At 38.0% G+C, this 22,257-nt stretch overlaps 1 protein-coding gene across 7 annotated transcripts in view; it reads left to right on the top strand.

The window, feature by feature from the left end:
- RGS7 (regulator of G protein signaling 7) overlaps positions 1 to 21,645 on the top strand; it is a 206,945-nt gene extending 185,300 nt beyond the window's left edge. For 3 of the 7 annotated variants that reach the window (XM_078383119.1, XM_020787368.3, XM_078383118.1), the window contains exons 11-19: positions 1,433 to 1,531; positions 2,030 to 2,091; positions 4,394 to 4,504; positions 6,117 to 6,242; positions 6,780 to 6,966; positions 9,315 to 9,404; positions 13,204 to 13,257; positions 14,059 to 14,139; positions 20,940 to 21,645. In XM_078383119.1, the coding sequence (XP_078239245.1) occupies positions 1,433 to 1,531; positions 2,030 to 2,091; positions 4,394 to 4,504; positions 6,117 to 6,242; positions 6,780 to 6,966; positions 9,315 to 9,404; positions 13,204 to 13,257; positions 14,059 to 14,133 (804 nt within the window). In that variant the 3' untranslated portion in view covers positions 14,134 to 14,139; positions 20,940 to 21,645. The remainder of the gene's footprint in view (positions 1 to 1,432; positions 1,532 to 2,029; positions 2,092 to 4,393; positions 4,505 to 6,116; positions 6,243 to 6,779; positions 6,967 to 9,314; positions 9,405 to 13,203; positions 13,258 to 14,058; positions 14,140 to 20,939) is intronic. The other 4 variants (XM_020787401.3, XM_078383121.1, XM_020787383.3 and 1 more) reach the window with 3 other exon arrangements.
- The last annotated feature ends 612 nt before the right edge of the window (positions 21,646 to 22,257 follow it).

Genomic DNA, 22,257 nt, shown 5'->3' on the forward strand with positions numbered 1-22,257 from the left:
ATTGAATTGAAGTTTAAGTCCAAATCAACATGCTAACATAAATCTGGTAAATAATTCTTATCAGTTGCAATCTTATATAAAACTCATTCCAAAATAAGAATTAAAAATTTGTGGCACCTGTGACAGTTAAGTTTTATGCTTTTGTCACTGGCTTAGAATTTCAGTGTATTCTACATATCTGAATTAAAGAATAGCAGTCCAAGCTGTACTCAAGTGAAGCAGAAATATTAAGATTTAGCCAGTCGAAACTAAATTGTAATTCTTTATTGGCTCTAGTACATAAAGAATTATGCCAAAAATTAGTCATATGTCAAATGTCTGGCATAATTTGAAGGCATGTACACATAGCAATTCATTTAGAGCACTATTACATTTTTGTTCCTTTTGTTAGCCTATAAGATTTATGGGCCATCCTTACTTATTTTCAGTACAGTGACCTCTAATAAAATGTTAATATATTTTTATTTATAAAATTATTCTTCTCTGTATTCCTCCAAAATGGGACTTAATGGGGCTAAAAATAAAATGAATATAACAACTGCAAGTTAAAAAGAGTAGACAGATTAATTAAAACAGAGAAGTGTTAAAGGAGTTAGAATTTCTTTTTTTAAAGGCAGACTTTCAGGATCATAATCTTCTTTTGTATCAGCCCAGTTTAACTGCTAACGATCATTTTCTGTTTATATAAAAAAAGACAAGAGGGCCCAGTTTAGCTGGGAACTCTGCAAACTACTAAGAAAGCCTTCTGAGTAATGATGAAACCATGATAAAATTAGGGAGATCTGCTATGGAGTTCTGTCGTTAACAGAAGGAAAATACAGAAGACCGACTGACTATACATTCTGCCACATAGCTTTACAACTGTGTTTAAAGTGAAGGGCCATGAAAATTCCAACAAGTTAGGGCTAAAATGGTATTTCCAAGCATGGTTACTTTATCATGTGTGGTTAGGATCTTATCATTCGGCATACATGTACGTTAGAGCAGTGGTCCCCAACCTTGGGCCTCCAGATGTTCTTGGACTACACCTCCCAGAAGCCTTCACCACCACCTCTGCTGGCCAGGATTTCTGGGAGTTGAAGTCCAAGAACATCTGGAGGCCCAAGGTTGGGGACCACTGCGTTAGAGCAAGTTATTCCACCATGAAAGAGAGCATTAGAGTATGCTTTTGTCAGTACATGTACAACTTAATACAATTATTATATTACATGAAATTTTCAAATATTGAAAAAGAGAGGTGATAACTCGCAAATATTGTAAATTTCATACATTAAAATTTCTAGATAAAGGGATATATTTATTTGTTACATTTGAATGCAAGTTTTCCTTCTATAGTGCACAGGCAGGTACACAATTATATCATAGCTCATGTGTCTATACATATGAAAACACTGAAAACATATTAATTCCTTTATTTCTGTTTTGTTGACAGTCTGTCTATGGATTACAGAATGATATTCGAAGTCACAGTCCCACACACACACCCATACCAGAAGCTAAACCGCCTACAGAAGAAGAATTGCATGAAGAGGTTTGTGGTGCCATAGTTATATTATTGTTTGATTTAGTGATTCACCAGTTTATCAGAACGAATTGAGCCAAACCCATTCTGCACAATTAAATGCAAATATTACACATCATTTTGAGATCACCACATTGATTTAAAAATATCACAACTAGGCAGTGTATTTCTTTCCATCACAACTTTTGGGAATCTAGATCTAATATGAGCCACATCTAACATGAACACATTCAGAAGGCACATCCAGCTTGTCCCATATACCATTTTCACCATCCATTTTAGGACAGGTGTGTGCAATAAGGGGTGTCTGCAGAATGAGAATGCAGAGGAGTCAGAAAGAAGGAGAAAGCTGGGAAATTTATCACAACTTAGTATGCAGCTCATAGAAAGCAGTCCCATTTTTCTTAGATAAAAATTAAAATGTATTTATTTAAACATTAAGAGTGCCTGAAAATTCAGTCAAACATTAGCTTCCTAATCTCAGCATTCTGTTTTTACAATTTGTAGATAAAATATTGGCAAATACAGCTAGACAGACATCGGTTAAAAATGTCAAAGGTTGCAGAAAGGTATGTATGTTACCATGTTATACTAAGCACTTTGTAAGGTTGTATTGGACTTTTTAACTAGCTTTCTGGGAGGGGGGAAATTACAGATGAAGCACACATCATCCTAAATTTGTTGTTGCTATGTGTCATCAAATCACATCCAACCCTATGAGTGACCTCCGACATAACCTATAGCCTTGCTCGATTCTTGCAGATTCAAGATCATGGCTTTGTCAATGGATTCAAGCCACTCCATTCTTGGTCTGCCTATTTTCCTGCTGCCTTCCACTTTTCTCAGAGTTTTTACTTTTTCATCGAGTCTTCTCTCCCCAAATACAATATTCACAGTTGAGTCATTTTTGTTTTTAGGGAAAGTTCTGGTTTGATTGTTCTGACATCCAGAAAGATGTCTTTCTGGAGTTCTGTTGTATTCAGAAAGCTGTCTTCTAATACCACATTTCAGATGAAATGATTTTATTCCTGTCAACTTCCTTCATGGGCCAACTTTCACATCTGTAAACACCATAGTATAGACCAGAAGGACTACAACTCCCAAAAATCCTAGCCAACAGAGCTAGTGGTGAAGGCTTCTGGGAGTTTTAGTCTAAGAACATCTGGGGATCCAAGGTTGGGAACCACTGGTATAGATTATCTTTACTTTGCTCTCCAGTGGTACATATTTACATTGGAGGATTTTGTTCCCTTTCTAGTTGCCTTTCGTAGTCTCATTTTCTTCTGATTTCTTGGCTGAAGTCTCCATTTGGACTGTTGTTTGAACAAATGTATAAAAAAACTCTGACAATTTTAATTTCTTAATTGTCAACATTAAAGTAGTATAGTTCTTCCATAGCAATGATTTTTTTTGTCTCTCAATGTTCATCTGCAGCCCTTCTTTGCACTTTCATCTTTCAGCTTCATCTGGAGTAGTTTCAGATCATTGCTGCTTTCTGCCAGTAAGATGGTGTCATCAGGATATCTAAAATAATTGATATTTCTCCCATCTGTTTTCATTCCTCCATCTGAAATGGATCCAACTTTCCATATGATATATTCTGCATGCAGATTGAACAAGAGGAGATAAAATATACTGTTGCCTGACACCTTTGCTTGCAGGAAACCATTCTGAATCTTCTCCTATTTTATTAGTAGCTTCTTATTCAGAGTATATATTATGCACCTGGACAATCAAATGTTGAAGAACAACCATTTCTTTTAGAAGGATGGATTGTCAACTTTTTTTGATCCACACAAAGGCTTTGCTGAAATCGATAATGCACATACTGAGTTTCTTCTGAAATTGTTTGTTATGTTCCAATAGCCATTGTATATTCGTAATATGATCTCTAGTGCTTCTTTGTCTTCTGCATCCATCTTGAACATTGGGCATTTCTTGCTGCAAATATTATAAAGTTCTTTGTTGATAAATCTTGAGCATCTTAGAGTACAGTATTCAAAAATATGTATTACAGTACATGGGAGCTTTGCTAACCACAATCTACTTGAAACCTACCCCCACTGAAGGTGGGACTTTCCCAAGTGGACAAGGGTGGGGCACATATCACTCAGGTCAGCTAGGGAAGTATTAAAGCAGCTCTCTGGTGTTCTCTCATTTAGTTAGTGCTGAGACTTTAAAGGAAAAGTGTCAGCTACCTTCCTATCCCCTGAGGAACCTGGGAATAATTGGGTTTAAATTGCTGAATTGATATATAAGGCAGCACTGGACTACATTTGTATACTTGTGAGCTTTCTTATAGACATGGATCCTTTCATCCTGGTTTTGTTGGTTCGGTGGTTTCATGCATAAGACTAGATCCAGGGTTAGTGAGTCCTATTCTATGTTACGGGGTCTTGAGGTGAAGGCCAGCATGACCAGGTCCTGTTTGGGGGAGACACTTTGGTCTTCAAAAGAGATGGCAGAGGTACTCATTGGTCTTGCACCTTAGGGGTGCTCTACACCTATCATTTTATGGGCTACCAAGCAAAAGATCCGGCTGGTTGTATTGACCAGCAATCAAGTTACTGGGTGCTTGGCCCTGGTTGTTCTATGCTGAACTAATTCTATTTCTGCTGTAACAAAGATAAGAACAATTATTGCCCACTTTTTCCCAATAAGGCAGTGTGTTCTGTCTTTTTTTAAAAGCAATTTAGCGGCAGACTTGAACATACTGCCTGTGTCATCAAATACTTAGGCCTTCTGAAGACAGAGGCTTAACATTAATATAGTATAAGAAAAGTCGCATCACAAGAAAAATATTAAAAAATGTAAGACATATATAAGAAAATTCACATTACAATTCATTAGAAGGAAATTTTGTTTTTCTAGTCTAATAGCTTATACTGAGCAGTATTTGGAATATGACCCATTTCTGGTGCCACCTGACCCTTCTAATCCTTGGTTGTCAGATGATACTACTTTCTGGGAAGCAGAAGTAAGGTATGTTGTATATAATTTTGGACCTATGTTTTAGTTTTGCATAAATGATATTTACTCAGTAAATCTTAATTTGTACATTCAGGTTCTAAATGGGCAATTGAACCAATACAGACCAAAAATATACAGTATATATATTTCAAGTTTAATTCTTGTTTAACTCATTCTAGATCTCTCCTCCTCTCCCAATAAAGGGGAATCAAAGTGGGGGAAATTCAAATGTATTGATTTGTATTTATTTATGTAATTTATATGTCACCTTTCTCCTATAAAGGAACCTGAGTTGGCTCACACTAATTAAAATACAAAGTTAAAAACACAATATACTTTTCAATTAAAAAATAATTAATTTGAAATTAAAGTGCTGGCCATACTTCCCCAGCAGACAGCACTGCCTTCTACCCATCAGATGCTGCTACTATGCTTACAATTAGTCAGAAAGCTGTCAGAGTAAAACCAGACAGGGGCAAGGACAGGAGGTGAGATGAAAAGCAGATTCCATGGAACCACATTTAGCTACGGGAGTGTACTTCTAACCTAGTACAGCAGCCCTGAAACTGAAAGGAGCATGTTCTTTTGCTAAGATGCTGAAATAGACAGATTTCTGCTTTATGAACCATCACTCTTTTAATTCCAAAGAGAACAAGTACTCTAATAGCGTGATTTTAATTGCTGAGGGCTGCCTTGGTTCCCCTATGGGGAGAACGGCAGCATATAAACAAAGAAACAAATACTAGTCATCTGCCTGCTCTTCAGAGGCAGCTCTGACATGTGAGTTTACTACTATTTTATACATCATGGTAAATTAGGAAGGACCATTATTTAGTAGCAGAGCATACATCAGATCCCCCACACCTTCAGGTTAGGGCTGGAAAAGACTGCCACCAAAACCCTGTAGTGATATTGCTAGACAGCATAGATTCCAGACAGTACTTACATATGTATTCTGACGTACAAGGACCAATGATTTGACCCCTTTGTCCATAGAACTAATACCTTGTCATCCACCTCACACAGCATACACCATCTTCCACAAAATAAATGGAAGCATGAAATAAATGTTCACCTCTGATGGTGAACAGCTGAAAGGGGGGGAAAGTGTCATGTTTGAATCTGTCCCTTGACTAGGGGTGCTCAATTTTGGTGGGTTTGAGGGCAAACCTTGTGTGCTCAGGACCTTCTAGAAGACAGACAGACTGGATGTGGGGTCAGTGAGATACAGAACCAGAAGTGATTTTAAGCCCACCCCTGGGTTCAAAACTGCAGATTGTAGGTTCATTTCTAGCTTTGAAAAAATGTGTTGTGTTTTAAATGTTAAATGGTGCTGTGAATTGGTATGATTTGCTGTTCCTGGAGCCTTCAGGAGTGCCTATTTTTCTTTTTAAAGAAAAGGGGCCAGTGTAGGGTCTTAGGACTGCAAAAAATACACTTGGAAGTCTCATATGCCACCTGATGCTGTAACTTCACCCACTCATTTGACACAATTTATTATAAAATACTACTTTGGTTAATGGCAAACTGAGGATGGAAATTTATGAAGCATGTAACTGACTAAGTCACTTCTGTGAACCTTTAGTCTTTGCTATGTGTGTAAACACCTTATCCCACTTTTCAGCAAAGAGCCAAATCAGCAAAGAGTAAAGCGATGGGGGTTTAGCATGGATGAAGCCCTGAAAGACCCCGTAGGAAGAGAGCAGTTCCTCAAATTCTTGGAATCTGAATTCAGCTCAGAGAATTTAAGGTAGGATATTTTTTTTGTCCATTGAAGTCACAGCTACCTTGGGAGTACATTTCTATGTATTTGGTTAGGGTTAGGGTGATTTATATTAGTCCCTATTAAGTTCTATTCCTCAAGTTCTTATACATTGCTTACTAGAGCATCACCCCAACCTTCAGAAGCTCCTGCTGAGCTGGTTTATTTAATTTAAAATCCTGTCCATATTATGTAGCAGAGATGGTCAAACATCTACTTGTCCTGGTTATACTGTATTGTATTTTCATGCACAGTTTTCATGATTAATCAAACATGTCTAATCAACTTGACTTAAATAGTCCAATGAGTCATAATTTGTAAGGGCTTTGCCTAGCAGATGCTGCTGCTTCCACTACAGGTTGAGACACCCAACCCATTTTAATCTTTTTAAAGGCTCCCTAAACAATGAGAGGACCTCAAAATGTTAAATGGCTCAGGCCTCATCTGAATTTATAGAAGGTCCACTGAAGCTAAGGATACTAACATTAAATCCCATAACTGATATTTGCACATTTCCCTTTACAGGTTCTGGTTAGCAGTAGAAGATTTGAAAAAGAGACCAATGCGGGAAGTCCCTGCCAGAGTACAAGAAATCTGGCAAGAATTTCTTGCCCCAGGAGCACCGAGTGCCATTAACCTAGATTCAAAAAGTTATGACAAAACAACACAAAATGTGAAGGAACCAGGGCGGCATACATTTGGCGATGCTCAGGTTAGCAGAATTTGTTTGTATGCTGCTGGCTACAGAGACACCTATCAGTGAAAACCTGTTGCTTCTTCAGTCCATTTCCGTTTCCCCCACCACCTACATTTTTAAAAAACATGTGTCCATCTTAACTGCCTTCATCCTTCAGTTCAATGTCATTAATTGTTTTGTCCATTACTTTTTTTCTCACAAGAAGAAATTATGAAGACTGATTGGTGGATGATATGCTTTCAGGCCAAATTCAAGATGCTAATGTTAACTTATAAAGTATTCGCGAAGGCTTTCACGGCCGGGATCTAATGGTTGTTGTGGGTTTTTCAGGCTGTTTGGCCATGTTCTTAAGGTTTTTCTTCCTAACGTTTCGCCAGTCTCTGTGGCCAGCATCTTCAGAGGACAGGAGTCAAAACTCTGTCTGTGCTCTGGTGCAGTTTGGGGGATAGTTGAGTATTTATAGCTGTGGGATCAGCTTTTGTCCTTTACAGGAGATTGGGTGATTCTGGTGACCAGTGTGTTTTTTGTGGGTGTATTGTTGTGATAAGGGGGTGAGATGATTTTTCATCACTGAAAAATACAGCCTGAAAATGGTCAATGAACTCTACCCAGCCACAAGGACCAGTGATCACTGCACACAAAAGACCATTGATCACAGTGACAACTCATCATTTCCTTCATTTCAAATAGAGTAGGAAGATAACAGCATTTTGTGTCTAGTCATGCTGGCCATGTTGACCATGGAAAGTGTCCATGGACAAACACTGGCTCTTTGGCTTATAAATGAGGATGAGCACTGGCTCCTAGTGTCAGACATGACTGAGCTTCATTGTCAATGAGAACCTTTACCTTTAAATAAATAAATAAATATATTTATTTATTTATTTAAAGGTATTATTGGGTAGCCAATAATAAGAGCTGATAAGACGATACCAGTCTTAATCCAAGACATTTGTAGCTTGTACCTGCAAGATGTCCCACTCTATGGGTAGACAGCCTGCAGTGGTGCAGGTGCACTTGAGGTTTATAGCACTGTTGGCCTGAGACTGAGCAATAGCATATAGTTTGGTCTATATACTCTTGCCTGCCTTTCTGAATTCTGTACTTATCCACTGTCTTGATCCACAGATGAAAAAATGCTTTTTAATAGTGTTAAAGAGTTAAGAGTAGTTAATCATTAGACAGTAGTTAATCACTAGACAAAATGGTAGAGCACAAGGGGTAGGATCCAGTGGTGGTAGGTCCTCAGCTAGTAGAACAGAAGAATCCAACACTGGAGATCCGAGAAGCCCTATGGATCCAGTTCTCAAGTGATGTGGAGAGCTGGCAGGGATGAGAGGGGGGAAAAGTTAAATCTATTGGATTTAGTCTGAAATTGGCAATATCTCAGATGCGCCACTGGATCCTAGCCCTTGTGCTCTGCCATACTGTTAATGGGTAGCTGGATATACAGAATATTTAACATGATCTTTGGCTGCAGCTGTCTGCTTCTTACTATCCTGACTATTTATTGACCAAGCATTCTTCTGGAAGCAGTTCTAATTTTGATACACAGGACACTAAGAAGGTTTCAGACTCCTAAAATGTAAGAAACAGTCAAACACTAACTTCTGTTCCTGCCACTAGATGGCTTTCTGTATTTATTTGTCCTTAGAGATGTTCTTAATATTGCAGTTTTGGTTTTTAAAAATGATGTTTTGTTGTTACTTTTGGTAGCTCTTTTCTATTAGAGTAACTAATTAAACAGCAGCATCACTTAAAGAATGCAAGGGGATGTTGTCTTTAGACAGAGTTTTACAGACCAATGGAGCTACAATTCCCAGGCTCAGAAGAGTAATTAGTCACTTTTATTGTTCCAACTGCACAATAATTTTACTTTCCTTTTACCAAATTTTACTGCCTTACTTTAGTACTGTTACTTTTAGTTCCTTGCTTAAAAGAGCTTAAGGCTTTTTGTTCAGTCACATGGGAAGGATTCGAGTTTGCTTCTTCATTTCTATTCCTTCTACTCCACCACCATTTAATGAGACTACACAACCATAAAAGAAAAATAATGAAACTGCACCTCAACATTGTGCTGTAGAAGAAGTGAGATCATTGCTTCAGTTGCAATTGTAATGCAGCTTAGTCATAATTACAGTATTGGAAAAAGGAAATAATTGGAAATATTTCTTTTTTAACAAGTTTGCTCTGCAGTTTTACCTAGCACAGACTTCTTGCCTTTGTTTTTAAAGATGAAGATGTTCCTTCCCAAGTGAGGTCTGTTGAATTAATGAATGGATGAAATTAGTATTAATGTGGAAATCTTCAGTCTTTCTTTTTGTGGGTCCTGTTATCTGCTTTCTATTTTTTAAATATCGTAGGAGCACATCTACAAATTGATGAAAAGTGATTCTTATCCACGTTTTCTACGATCCAGTGCCTACCAGGAACTACTACAGGCCAAGAAGAAGGTATTGGTCCATCTTGGCTATTTATTTTCCCTCTTTCAGTGGTGATATCTTACTACCATATTGGCTATTTTCTTCTTTCTCTTCTTGGGTAATTCAACTGCAGAGAAGATAGGTGAAGAAGTTAGTTAAGCTGAGCATCACAAAATACTGGATGGAGCCATGCTATATTTATTTTTCATATTTGTGTGAATGAATAAATTAAACCACCTGCTCAGATTATGTAAAACAGCTTCATAAATCAGAAAACTAAAACAGGAGAATAGCCTATGAGTAGGTAAAATATTTCTGGAAATTACCTTTCAGAGAAAATTCGGAGTAAATTAGGTGCCATAGTCTTTTTCATTCTGCAGCTTATGCAATGATTTTCTCTTTATAAAAGGAATACATTTCAGATCTGTTAGTACAATCCCAAGCATATGTATTTAGAAGTAACCCTGACCAAGCTCAGTGAGGCTCATTTCGATTCCTAGTAAGCGAGTTTGGCAGAATCAATGTCAATGATTACCAGGATTTTGTTTGTGGTGCTTGAACAGGGAATTCCAGTCCCTATAAGAATAATGAATTCTTTCCCCCAGTGTCTGCCTACTCCACTTGTGACCTTGCCATGCAGAATACAGAAGGTGCTGCACTATCCAGAATTCTGCTTTTTATTCAGATTCCCAGTCACAATGAAGTTTTTGTAAATGGATATTTTGCCAAATGCATGTAGGAGCTCCATTCCAACTTTCCCATTGCACACAGGGAGTTTGCAACTGATCCTACCATTAGATACAGTGGTGCCCCGCATGACGACGATAATCTATTCCAGGAAAATCGCTGTTAAGCGAAATCGTCATCATGCAAAAAAGAATTCCCCATTGAAATGCATTGAAACCCATTGAATGCGTTCCAATGGGGAAATTACCTCATCATCCAGCGAAGATCGCCCATAGGGGAAGCCATTTTCTGAGCCGCGATCAGCTGTTAAAAAGGCTGCCCTGTGAAGCATGGGTCCAGAAGAGACAGGGCAGCCATTTTGCGGAGCCAGAAAAATTGTTGTTTTGCGAACAAACGGTTTATGAAGCAAGGACCTAATCGACGTCCAGTGAAAAAAACCCATAGGAAACATCGTTTTGTGATTGCTATAGCGATCGCAAAAAAGTCATCATCATGCGATTTTGTCATTCTGCGGGGTCATCATAATGCGGGGCACCACTGTAGTGTGATGAGAATGGTAGGAGATCATAAAGAGCGGAGAGGCTAAGACTGGCATGTGGAGGTGGGTCATTATGCTCAAGACTTTCACTGGCTGCATGGATTTATATCTCTCTTTAGGCATGATGAATGGGACTAATGCCTTATTTAATTTTATTTATTTATTTAAAATATTTATTTGCCACACTTCTCCTGAAGGATCCAAGGCTGCATACAGTATTTAAAAGAAAATTAAAAGTCAAATAATAAATTATTACAATATTCAAAAAGCATTAATCAAATATATTAAAACTCAGAATAAGAACAGTATAAAAATCTAGTAACAAAGTGGTCATTTATCTCACCTGTATGTACCACTGTAAAAAATTAATATAGCAAGACAGAGAAATTGTCAGGTAGGCTGGCCCTTTTGATCACAGAGGTGTTACAGGTAATACAGTGAAAACAGAGATTGCAGAGAATCACAATTATAAGCACCCATTTTCATGGTGACAGACACTAATTAAATAATTAATTAAACATTAATTAAGGAAGAAATTAAGAACAGTTGATATTCAAGGGAGAACTCTGGAATAATTCAAGTGTGGAATTGTTGACTTTTTTTGGAGTAGATCAAATGTGAGCTTTTAACAGAATTGTTTAGCTTATTCATTCGACTTGTTCTGGATACATATCTTCAGCATACTGTATAAAAGCTCCCAAGGCAGTTAGTATAAAGAATAAAACAATATAATCATTCAGAAATTAATGGAACAACAAGATGGCAAATAAAAACTTAACACAGAAGAACATTTTTAAAATTTGTAAGAGCAATCATAATGACTCCCCTGTACTGGCATAAGATACTTATCTCAGTACAAAATGGAGCTGGCCCCGAAAATGCTACCTTAGGGTACAGTGGCCATATGAAAGGATGTCTGAGAATTAGAAATTGTTAGGAAGTGGACTGAAAATAGAATAAGTGTCATAATAAGATAAGGCCTTTGTTACTTTGCAAAAACAGGTCTCATATGAGACCCTAAACACACTGCTTTAAGTTCCCTATATTTTCTTAAGAACAATAATGGTATAAACACCTGAATTATGTGTATATAACATACAATGCTAGCTGAAAGATCCATGCATTGAAATATATTTGTGATGACAACAGCCAAGCAAGGTCATTCCCTCAAAACATTCCCAGTCATCTCACATATTACCAAGGAAGTTGAGGATCCACTCTTTCCATTGTCTCATTCTCATTGTCTATCACTCTGGTTTTCAATCATGATCCCTTATGCTAGTCACAAAGAGTCAAAAGGAAGAAGAAAACAAAGATTGTAACAGGAATTTCATTCCAAACTCAGCTATCTTCTAAAAGTTTATTTGTTAGATGTCCGTTTCAGTTGTTAAAAAGACAGAAAGCCCATTTAAAAACCTCTCTAGAAGTATGGGATATGGCATTTTAATCTTTCCTTCTCCACCATAGTCTCAATAAAAAGTGTTCCCTTGATCAAGAGCTGCTGTTTGTCACAGGAGAGAGACTCCTGCATTAGCAAGTAGAGAAAGAAAGGGAATTATTGTCATGGCTGTGACAGGGTTAACCCCTTGTGCTGTACTGATTGTGATTTTGAACCCTCACCCTTGCTATTTTGACTTTTTAAAAGATATATAGAACTAGATATGGCATACTTAACATCCACTGTCATATGACCCTTAGATTTAATACCTTGTACGTGATGTACAGGACAAACAAGTGGGTCCTAGATTAAATCAAGCCTGGACTATGTCTGGAGGCAAAAATGTTGAAACTGAGGATGTTCTATTTTGGGCACATCATGGGAAGGCAAGATTCTCTGGAAAAGACAATAGTGCTGAGAAAGATGGAAGGCGTCCAGTTAAGGACAGGACATTTTGGAGATCACTCATTCATAGGGTTGCCATGAGGCAACTTGATGACATGTAACAGAAATAACAATGCTTACACAGCTGTCAAAAGTTTAATTGCTCTCCCTTGTAATTAGTGTGTCATAGAAATGGAGGGATAGAACAAGCCAGTAATTCAGGTTATATTCTAGAGTTCTGAAAACATGTGGTCATTTAACAAGCAAAATGTCAACACCTCATTGTTTGCTTTAATTTTTTTATTTTACATTATAACAATTTGATCCAGACATTCTAACCAAAGGTCTTGGTCCAGAGAACAGTAAATGCATTCCAACTTGCAATTGATTGCATTGTCAAAGCTGACAGTGTCAGCCAGCCCACCCAGTGGCACATTAACTATACAGGAGCCTTATCCATTTGCTTTTGGGTGTAATGTTTTTAAAAAATTAAAATCCAGGCTGTATCACATGTACAAGACCATATTTGGAACAGCAAGCTGGCAACTCTGTTTCTGTGTGCAGGCTGCTCTTCTTGGATCAAGTGAAAAACACAAAATCTTTCTCATTAACTTTCCGTCAGCATGTTTTTCTATACTTGTGTTTGTTTCGTGTTTTATACATGAGCTTCATGTTTTCGCAGCCCATTACTTCATTCTTCCTTTATTTTCCCAGACTGTTTTTTTTTTCTCTCTTTTGTTTGGTTTCCTTTCCTTTTTTTAAATTTTTTCTTTCACTTTAAGTTGGGAAACACACTGGATCGCCGAACATCTTTTGAGAAATTCACACGCAGTGTGGTAAGTTTATAACAGTGTGAGACATTTGGGTAGCAGATATTCTTCCATACTACTTGAATGACAAGCCCCCATGCACTCCTTTAACACAGGCCTGCGTGGAATTATTTGAAATAATACCTTGAATGATAAATGCAGCTTAAACTTGGGAGGAGAAGAATAGGTGCTAAATTCTTCTCCTCAGTTTAGGCAAACACATATCTAGTTGTTTGTTAAAAAGACGGAAACAACCCACCTGGTGCTTCCAGTCATCAACTAAAGTAGGAGTCAGCCTAGTTTTCCTAGATAGCTGAATGGCAAGTAATACTGTTTTCGGGGAGGGCAGAGGGGCACAACAATCATGTTTTTAAAAATTACTGTTTTTGTGCAAAGCTTCATTCTCACCAGTGTGAAAACCTTGTTGAGGGTGTCAGAAGATTCCTTGCTCTGGTTGCTGATAATTCCTCATCCACGTGTGCAAAGACAGATCAAGCAAGGATTCACTTCCCTGGCTTATATAACAAGCATGCCCGTATTTACCTTTTCTGCAAAACAAACAAAACTCACTTTTAAAAAAAGGGAGAGAGAGGGAAAGAGAAAGAGAGAGAATATGCATGAAAGAAAATATTGATAAAGCATAACCCAATTGGATCCATTCAATTTCACTTTGCATTTTCTTACTTTAAGCCACTCTTTCAACAACGACAACAAAATATCATTTTGGATTAATTTTTTTCAATTCTTGTGCTAGTGCCTTTGGATCACTTTTTTTCAACACTGTGTTAAAGCATCAAAGTAAAGCGTCCAACGCATTTATTTTTATAGGGAAGAAACATCCCAATTTTCCCATGCCATAAAAACTGTACACCGACACTGAGGGCGAGCACTAACCTGTTATGAAAAGAGGTAGAATGATCTTGGCTTATATTCCAGTTTGTTGACATTGTCTGCTGAATTGTGTGCATTTCTTGTGTGCAAGTGTGTGTATGTGTATGCGTGTGTGTAAGTGTGCTGTATTGTGGCTTTTGCTGTGACAATTAGCCTATAAATTATGTGCTGAAGTGAAAATCTATCAAGAACATCAGCAAAGATCATGGGGTTTGTTTTCAGGTTCTTCAGATGGGATCAAGAAATAGTATTATTTCCTTAAAAATTTCTACATAAACAAGATTTAAAATACAATGTAAAATATATTTTAGACTATGATAATATACAAGTGGAAGTAATTAATAATGTGATATGCAGAAATCTTTATCTCTGGTAAAAATAGATAAAAGATATTGGGGCATGTTGTTGCAGAGCAATATTTAGGCAATAGACATTACATAGCATATACTGTAGTGGAAATTCAAGGATTAAATTAGATCTGAGCACTTTTTATGCTATGCATCTCCCAAATCCTATTGGTTCATGTACAACAAGACCAATAGGCCTTGCACACTAAGACTTTTTAGTGAATTACCTGCCAGCAACATAAAAATAAATAAATTAGTGGGGAGTTTGAAACAAACCCCCCTATTTTTGCATGGTGGTTTTGCCACAGCATGTTGTTCTGTGAGTTCTGTAATATTGGTTGTGGGGGCAGAGGTGATCTATAGAACAAACATTGTGATAATTTAAGATGTATAACTTAACTTTCTTTAATAATTTACCCATAAACATCCAGCCGCATCTAACACACTGTGAAGTATTTCTTCTTTTGTGATGGCTATGAGAATGTAAGCAACAATATGAAAATAAAACACTAAGCTACAGTTATACAACTCCCTCTTTTTTCTCCCTGGACTACCATAGGTGTCCAAGTCCCAACAAATTCTGGGTATACATGGGATCTCAAAAAATAATATGCCCAAAGAAAACAGTATAGTCACTGACACTTCTGATGCTGGTTGAGATGGTTCAGAATGTGACATGGGTGCCTGGGACTACAGTGGGGTCTTGATTTGAGAACTTAATCTGTATTGGAAGGCGGTTGTCAAGTCAAAAAGTCTGTAAGTCAAGTCTCCATTGACCTACAGTGCATTGAAAAACGATTAATCCCGTAACAGGCCGTTTTTGTTCCATTTTGGTTTTTTTCTAGTCTGTAAGTCAAATCTCAGTCTGCAAGTCAAACCTAAATTTTGCGGCCAGAGAAGTCTGTAACTCAAAAAGTCTGTAAGTCAAGCCGTCTGTAAGTCAAGGGTCCACTGTATTTTGGAAAGTGTTTGGAAAATTCAGATAGCCAAAAAGACTGTGGCCTGACAGCAAACCAGGGCCATTTACCTGGAGCATGTGATTTCTTTTGTTATGACAACTTCACTGGTTATTGCTCTGTTACCAGGTGGAGCTCAAAATGCTGCCATGACTTGGGGTCTATATTCTTCCACACAAGTCTACCTAGCTTTTAAGGTATTTAGGATTGTCCGTTCACTCAGGCCCACCACCAGCAGAGCCATTTTGCATGGGATCCTGAGAGAGGGTCTTCTCCATAGCTGTTCACAGCCTCTGTAAACCCTGCCTTAAAAGGGAGAGGTTGACTCACTCTTTGTTATTTTTCTATCAAAATGTGAAGAGCTTTTTTTTTTTTTTTGCCAGACAAGTCTTTTGGGTTTAAGATGGTTTGTTAAGAGTTTAATTGGGTTTTATTTCTCGTTCTTGTTATGTTTTCAATTGATTTGTTTATGTGTTTTATTTTAGCATTTGGATTTAATTGTATTTTGTCATTGTGAGTTGCCTTGACCACCATTCTTGGCCAAAAGGCAAAACAAAAATTTAGTAAAATATATAAAGTGATAAAGGCATACATATGCCATATATTGGCCAAGGAACAGGCAGAGCAGGGGTATTGCATCAGCACAGCAGTTCTGTTGGCAAAACTATAAAGAACCAAATGTAAACATTGAATCTCGGTGCTCCTTGAGGCTATGGAGGAATGAAGTTGATAAGAATTGTTCCGGGAGAGTAACTCCTGACATTCAAAATCTATTGATTACACAATTTCAGGTCTTCCTCGAATCCATTGTCCTCAGTGGTAGCTTTTCTCTGTTCTTTACAGTTTTAGCAAGATTTTGAATTCTAAAGAATCATTCTAAAAATATGCAGTCAATAACAAACATTCTTTGTTATTGTGAAAGATACAGATGGTATTCGTGAGTCCGCTTTCCCAAGAAGGTGGACTCACGGCCATTTTCCATAATAAGGTTCTCCTCATTTTAAATTAGATAAGTATCCTGGATTGCTATCTGATAGAAAAGCTGAAGATAACTAGCTTAAATGCACAATTTAACTCTGTAAAATATTGATGACATCTTCCTTTTCTTCATCCATCTTCTTCCTGTCTTCTCTCTTTAACAGGCCTCATTATTACTAAGACAACAGCCATTAGTTAACTTGTTCTCAGAACACTCTTAGAGGGGATTACCTAGCCTCTCTACCTCCATCAGTGCTTTCTCTTGGAGTTAGATGTGTCACATTTCTGCATTGTGATGACCATCCATTTAGGCAAGGATTGGAGGTTTTAATGCAGCCATACTCAGGGAGCAAGTTCTGGTGAATTCAGGGAGCAAGTTCTGCTCTATAGCCAATACCATGGCCCTCTGTACTACTGAAGTATGTGAAGGACAGAAAATACTTTTGTTCCTCTTGTTCCTAGCAGATAAATAATCTGACTGCTGATTAAAATACATTAGGACATTGCGCTACTAGAACTAACTTGGCATAATATTTAAAACCAAAGTTACGATCAGCAGAGGAGATGTGGCTTCAGTTTATTTTGGAATGTAAGAACAAACGTTTTCAGCTTCTTCAGATCTTTTACTTACTGAACGTGCTGCAGAGACAATGTAACATAGTCTGGAATGGTGTGAAGTAATTCTTAGGAAAAAAACAGATGTGGTTGTGAAACTCATCTTATCTGAAGAATCCCAGTCAAACATTTACTCTAAAAATTTTAAGTTAGTTTCAAAGCTTTTTTTGCTGATGATGCCAAATATACCAAATGTGGTAATGTTTGGGTAGGGGAAGAAACAGGAATCATGGCTATGTGTCACTTTTAGTTCTTTTACTGCTTTTTACCAGAAGAGATTCAAGCCATCTTATTTTTCACCAAATTAGCGAAGAGGTGGTGTGTTGTCTGAAATGCTTATATCCTACATTGGCTCACATCATGCTACTTGATGTCAGCATTAACTGTCGATGAATACTCTAGACCAGGGGTGGGAAATGTTTGGCTTATTACATGTCTTTGAACTCCAGCTCCATTAGCCACATCCAGCACATCCAATATTGAGATGAGGGATGCAGTGCAAAAACATCTGGAAGGCTGTATGTTACAGATCACTGATAAAGTCTGTGATGAACTTACAGCTGTTGTTTAGTTGTTGAGGCATGTCCGACTCTTCGTGACCCCAAAGACCAGAGCATACCAGGCCCTCCTGTCTTCCACTGCCTCCCAGAGTCGGGTCAAATTCATCTTGGTAGCTTCAATGACACTGTCCAACCATCTCATTCTCTGTCGTCTCCTTCTCCTCTTGCCTTCACATTTTCCTAACATCAGGGGCTTTTCCAGGGAGTCTTCTCTTCTCATGAGATGGCCAAAGTATTGGAGGCTCAGCTGTCCTTCCAGTGAACACTCAGGGTTGATTTCCTTCAGAATGGATAGGTTTGTTCTCTTTGCAGTCCAGGGGACGCTCAAGAGTCTCCTCCAGCACCACAATTCAAAAGCATCAATTCTTTGGCTGTCAGCCTTCTTTATGGTCCAGCTCTCACTTCCATACATTGCTACTGGAAAAAACATAGCTTTGACTATTCGAATCTTTGTGGGCAAGGTGATATCTCTGCTTTTTAAGATGCTGTCTTGGTTTGTCATTGCTTTTCTACCAAGAAGCAGGCGTCTTTTAATTTTGTGGCTGTTGTCTCCATCTGCAGTGATCATGGAGCCCAAGAAAGGAAAATCTGTCACTGCCTCCAGATCTTCCTCTTCTATTTCCCAGGAGGTGATGGGACCAGTGGCCATGATCTTAGTTTTTTTTATGTTGAGCTTCAGACAATTTTTTGTGCTCTCCTCTTTCACCCTCATTAAGAGGCTCTTTAATTCCTCCTCACTTTCTGCCATCAGAGTGGTATCATCTGCATATCTGGAATTGTTGCTATTTCTTCCGGCAATCTTAATTCCGGCTTGATTCATCCAGTTCTGCCTTTTGCAAGATGTATTCTGCATATAAGTTAAATAAGCAGGAGGGCCATATATAGCCTTGTCTTACTCCTTTCCCCATTTTGAACCAATCAGTTGTTCCATATCCAGTTCTAACTGTTGCTTCCTGTCCCACATATAAATTTCTCAGGAGATAGATAAGGTGGTAACTCCCATTTCTTTAAGAACTTGCCATAGTTTGTTGTGGTCCACACAGTCAAAGACTTTTGCGTAATCAATGAAGCAGAAGTAGATGTTTTTCTGGAACTCTCTGGCTTTCTCCATAATCCAGTGCATGTTAGCAATTTAGTCTCTAGTTCCTCTGCCCCTTTGAAATCCAGCTTGTACTTCTGGGAGTTCTCAGTCCACATACTGCTGAAGCCTACCTTGTAGGATTTTGAGTATAACCTTGCTAGCGTGTGAAATGAGTGCAATTGTACAATAGTTTGAGCATTCTTTGGCACTGCCCTTCTTTGTGATTGGGATGTAGACTGATCTTTTCCAATCCTCTGGCCACTGCTGAGTTTTCCAAACTTGCTGGCAGATTGAGTATAGCACCTTAACAGCATCAAGCACTCTGTCCACCAAACTGAGTTCCTTAAATCTGTTCTTCACTTCCATTGTGTATTCATAAGGGATTTGATTTAGATCATACCTGACTAGCCCAGTGGGTTTTCCTACTCTCTTCAGTTTAAGCTTGAGTTTTGCTATAAGAAGCTGATGAGCAGAGCCACAATCAGTTTCAGGTCCTGTTTTTCATGACTGTATAGAGCTTCTCCATCTTTGGCTGCAGAGAATATAATCAATCTGATTTCGGTATTGCCGTTCTAGTTTTATCCATGTGTAAAGTCGCCTCTTGTGTTCTTGGAAAAGACTGTTTGTAATGTCGAGCTTGTTCTCTTGACAAAACTCTATTAGCCTTTGCCCTGCTTCGTTTTGAACTCCAAGGCTAAACTTTCCTGTTGTCCCTTTTATCTCTTGACTCCCTACTTTAGCATTCCAGTCCCCTATAATGACAAGAACATTTTTCTTTGGTGTCTCTTCTAGAAGGTGTTGTAAGTCTTCATAGAATTGGTCAATTTCAGCCTCTTCAACATCAGTGGTTGGTGCATAAACTTGTATTACTGTGATGTTGAAAGGTCTGCCTTGAATTCGTATTGAAATCATTCTATCATTTTTGAGATTGTATCCCAGTATAGCTTTTCCCACTCTTTTGTTGACTATGAGGGCTACTTTATTTCTTCTACAAGATTCTTGCCCACTATAGTATATATGCCCAGGATGTCAATGTTTATTCTTGCCATCATCCAGCTTACCAAGATTCATAGATCTTACATTCCAGGTTCCTGTGCAGTATTTTTGTTTCCAGCATCGGACTTTCCTTCCACAGCCAGGCATGTCCACATCTGAGCATCCTTTCGGCTTTGGCACAACCACCTACTTGTACTTCTCCTTCCCTGTTCCTTAGTAGCATGTTGAACGCCTCCCGACCGGAGCGGCTCATCTTCCAGCATCCTTTTTTTTTCTGTTCATGGGATTTTCTTGGCAAAGATACCGAAGTGGCTTGCCAGTTCCTGTTCCAGGTGGATCGCTTTTAGTCAGAACTCTCCACTATGTCCTGTCCGTCTTGGGTGTTCCTGCGCGGCATAGCCCATAGTTTCTTTGAATTACTCAAGCCCCTTCGCCACGACAAGGTAGCAAACCATGAAGGGGCTTATAGTTGTACAAAATTCATAGTAGTGGATTATCTAAATTAATTTAAGTGTCATCAACATGAATATCAATGAAAAATACTGTTGTATATTTTAATAATAGGTAGATTATATTTTGAATATAAGTAGCATCAACTGTAGAGGACAAATGAATCTGAAGCATAAGATTTAATTCTTATACTTGGTATCTTAAAAATGACTAATAACTAATTTTCAAGGGCTGCAGTTTTTGGTAGGAAAACTCACTCCATGACTGCTGGCTCCAAAACATAGCAAGTGAAAACAGGACAATGAGGCCAGTGTTTGATTGAGATATCTGAGCATGCATCAAAAATATTAAATGTTGTGCATTTGGAAAGACTAACATTTGTCTTGGTAATGTCAAATGGATACAATGTGTGGCATTTCAAACAGATGGCCAACTTCAATTATCCCAGGACTTAAATGCATTCAGAGTGCTCAAGTATGATCTACATGTGGAAATGCATGGCTTGCATTCTCTGCATCATATTCATGATGAGTGTCAGCTGTTAGTGTGAAATGACTCTACTGAAGCCTTGCATCTGAGGTGTCCTGTCTTTGGCACTGTTACTGTGGTGGTCAATTCACACATGCATGTTGTCTCTTAAGGCTGCAGTTCCAACTGCTGAAATATTCATGTGTGAAACAGCCCCAGGTTTGACCTCTGAAGTTTAATGGACTGCTACACTAAAGTGCAAGTTTCAGCTGCAAAAAGATATGCACTATGTGCTGAACGGAGTTTTCAGTGATCATGCCTCTGTCTTCTGTTTCCTTTTGTTTGTTTGTTTCTGTCTTTTCCTCAGGGGAAATCGCTCACATCAAAGAGATTAACCAGTCTAGTGCAGTCCTGCTAAAAGGATCACCTTGTAGCATGGAAGCAGACTCAATCATGATATGTACTTTGTAGCTCCCTAATTGCCTGAAATCAGAGGACAATAGAACAAGATGTTGCATGAGCAAGGACCTGACTTGTTTTCTTTTGTGTATGTCAAGGCATTACAGACTCCAAGGGACCTGCTAATCTTTCGATGCCTCCATTTTGAAAACTCTGCTCACTTTCGCCTTCATATCAAGCTGGATCTGTGTCTTTTTATTTTCTGCAAGCTGAAGTACAGTAAAAAGTTTTTCTAAAAAAAGCTTCCGTTAGGCACAGTTTTATTTTCAGTACTGTCAGTCACAAACTGGAAGAAATGTAAAAAAAAAAGAAAAGAAAAAAAGAATATATTAATAAATATACCTACTATGGAATCACAGCTATTGCACAAACAATTAGCACAGAAAGTTCAGTCTCACAGATGTATTCACCTTGAGAAAGAAAGCCTGTGTCTTTGTCTATTGTCTGTATATCCAATGTTAATGTTTCTTGCATTTATTTTTATACCATATCTTAAGGGGGGTGGGGTGGGGAGAACATCTTTTACGCCAAATGTATTAAAGCTGATCCTTCCTCTGTAAATTTGTGTATGTTTATATTGTTGTTTTATCTTTCATTAAAATATGCAGAATCTCTTCCCTTTGGTACTAGTAGCAAAATACCTTATTCAGTGTTTGGGGAACCACACAAGAAATGCTCTGTAGAAAAATCAGTATCCTAATGGCGTGGAGGAATTGAGAGATTTCAGACCTCTTGAACTTTATGATGGGCTGTTTTAGCTACAGCTAAAAGGAAGTAGTCCCTATTCTCCAAAAGCTTGGTGATACAATTTTGAGTAGCAGCTTCCATGTGACCTAATAAAGCATGTTATTTATAAAGTATAGCTATTGAGCACAAACCTACATTGACATTCCCAATTTAGGTAACAACTCCCAATGTACACTTCTGTACATCTGATTCTTCATGCCAGTTTCTACAAATCTATAACATCAAAATATGCTTTGGGAAAGATCATCCTGCCTGTTGTTTTATTCATAAGCCTCACTAAAAATAATTATGGTCGGATGCAAAAACACACTGAAAAGATGGGTAATATAGCTTTTTAATTTCAGAACTATTACAGAGTTCCAGTGAGATTTTAGAAAAGCAATACAATATTTCACATGAATAGGATGTATGTATGGATATGAAACTACAAAGAGGATTCTCATCAATATTTTCTCTGCATTCTCATATGGATCAACCCT

Source organism: Pogona vitticeps, chromosome 1, assembly GCF_051106095.1.
Source record: "Pogona vitticeps strain Pit_001003342236 chromosome 1, PviZW2.1, whole genome shotgun sequence".
Lineage (NCBI taxonomy): Eukaryota > Metazoa > Chordata > Lepidosauria > Squamata > Agamidae > Pogona > Pogona vitticeps.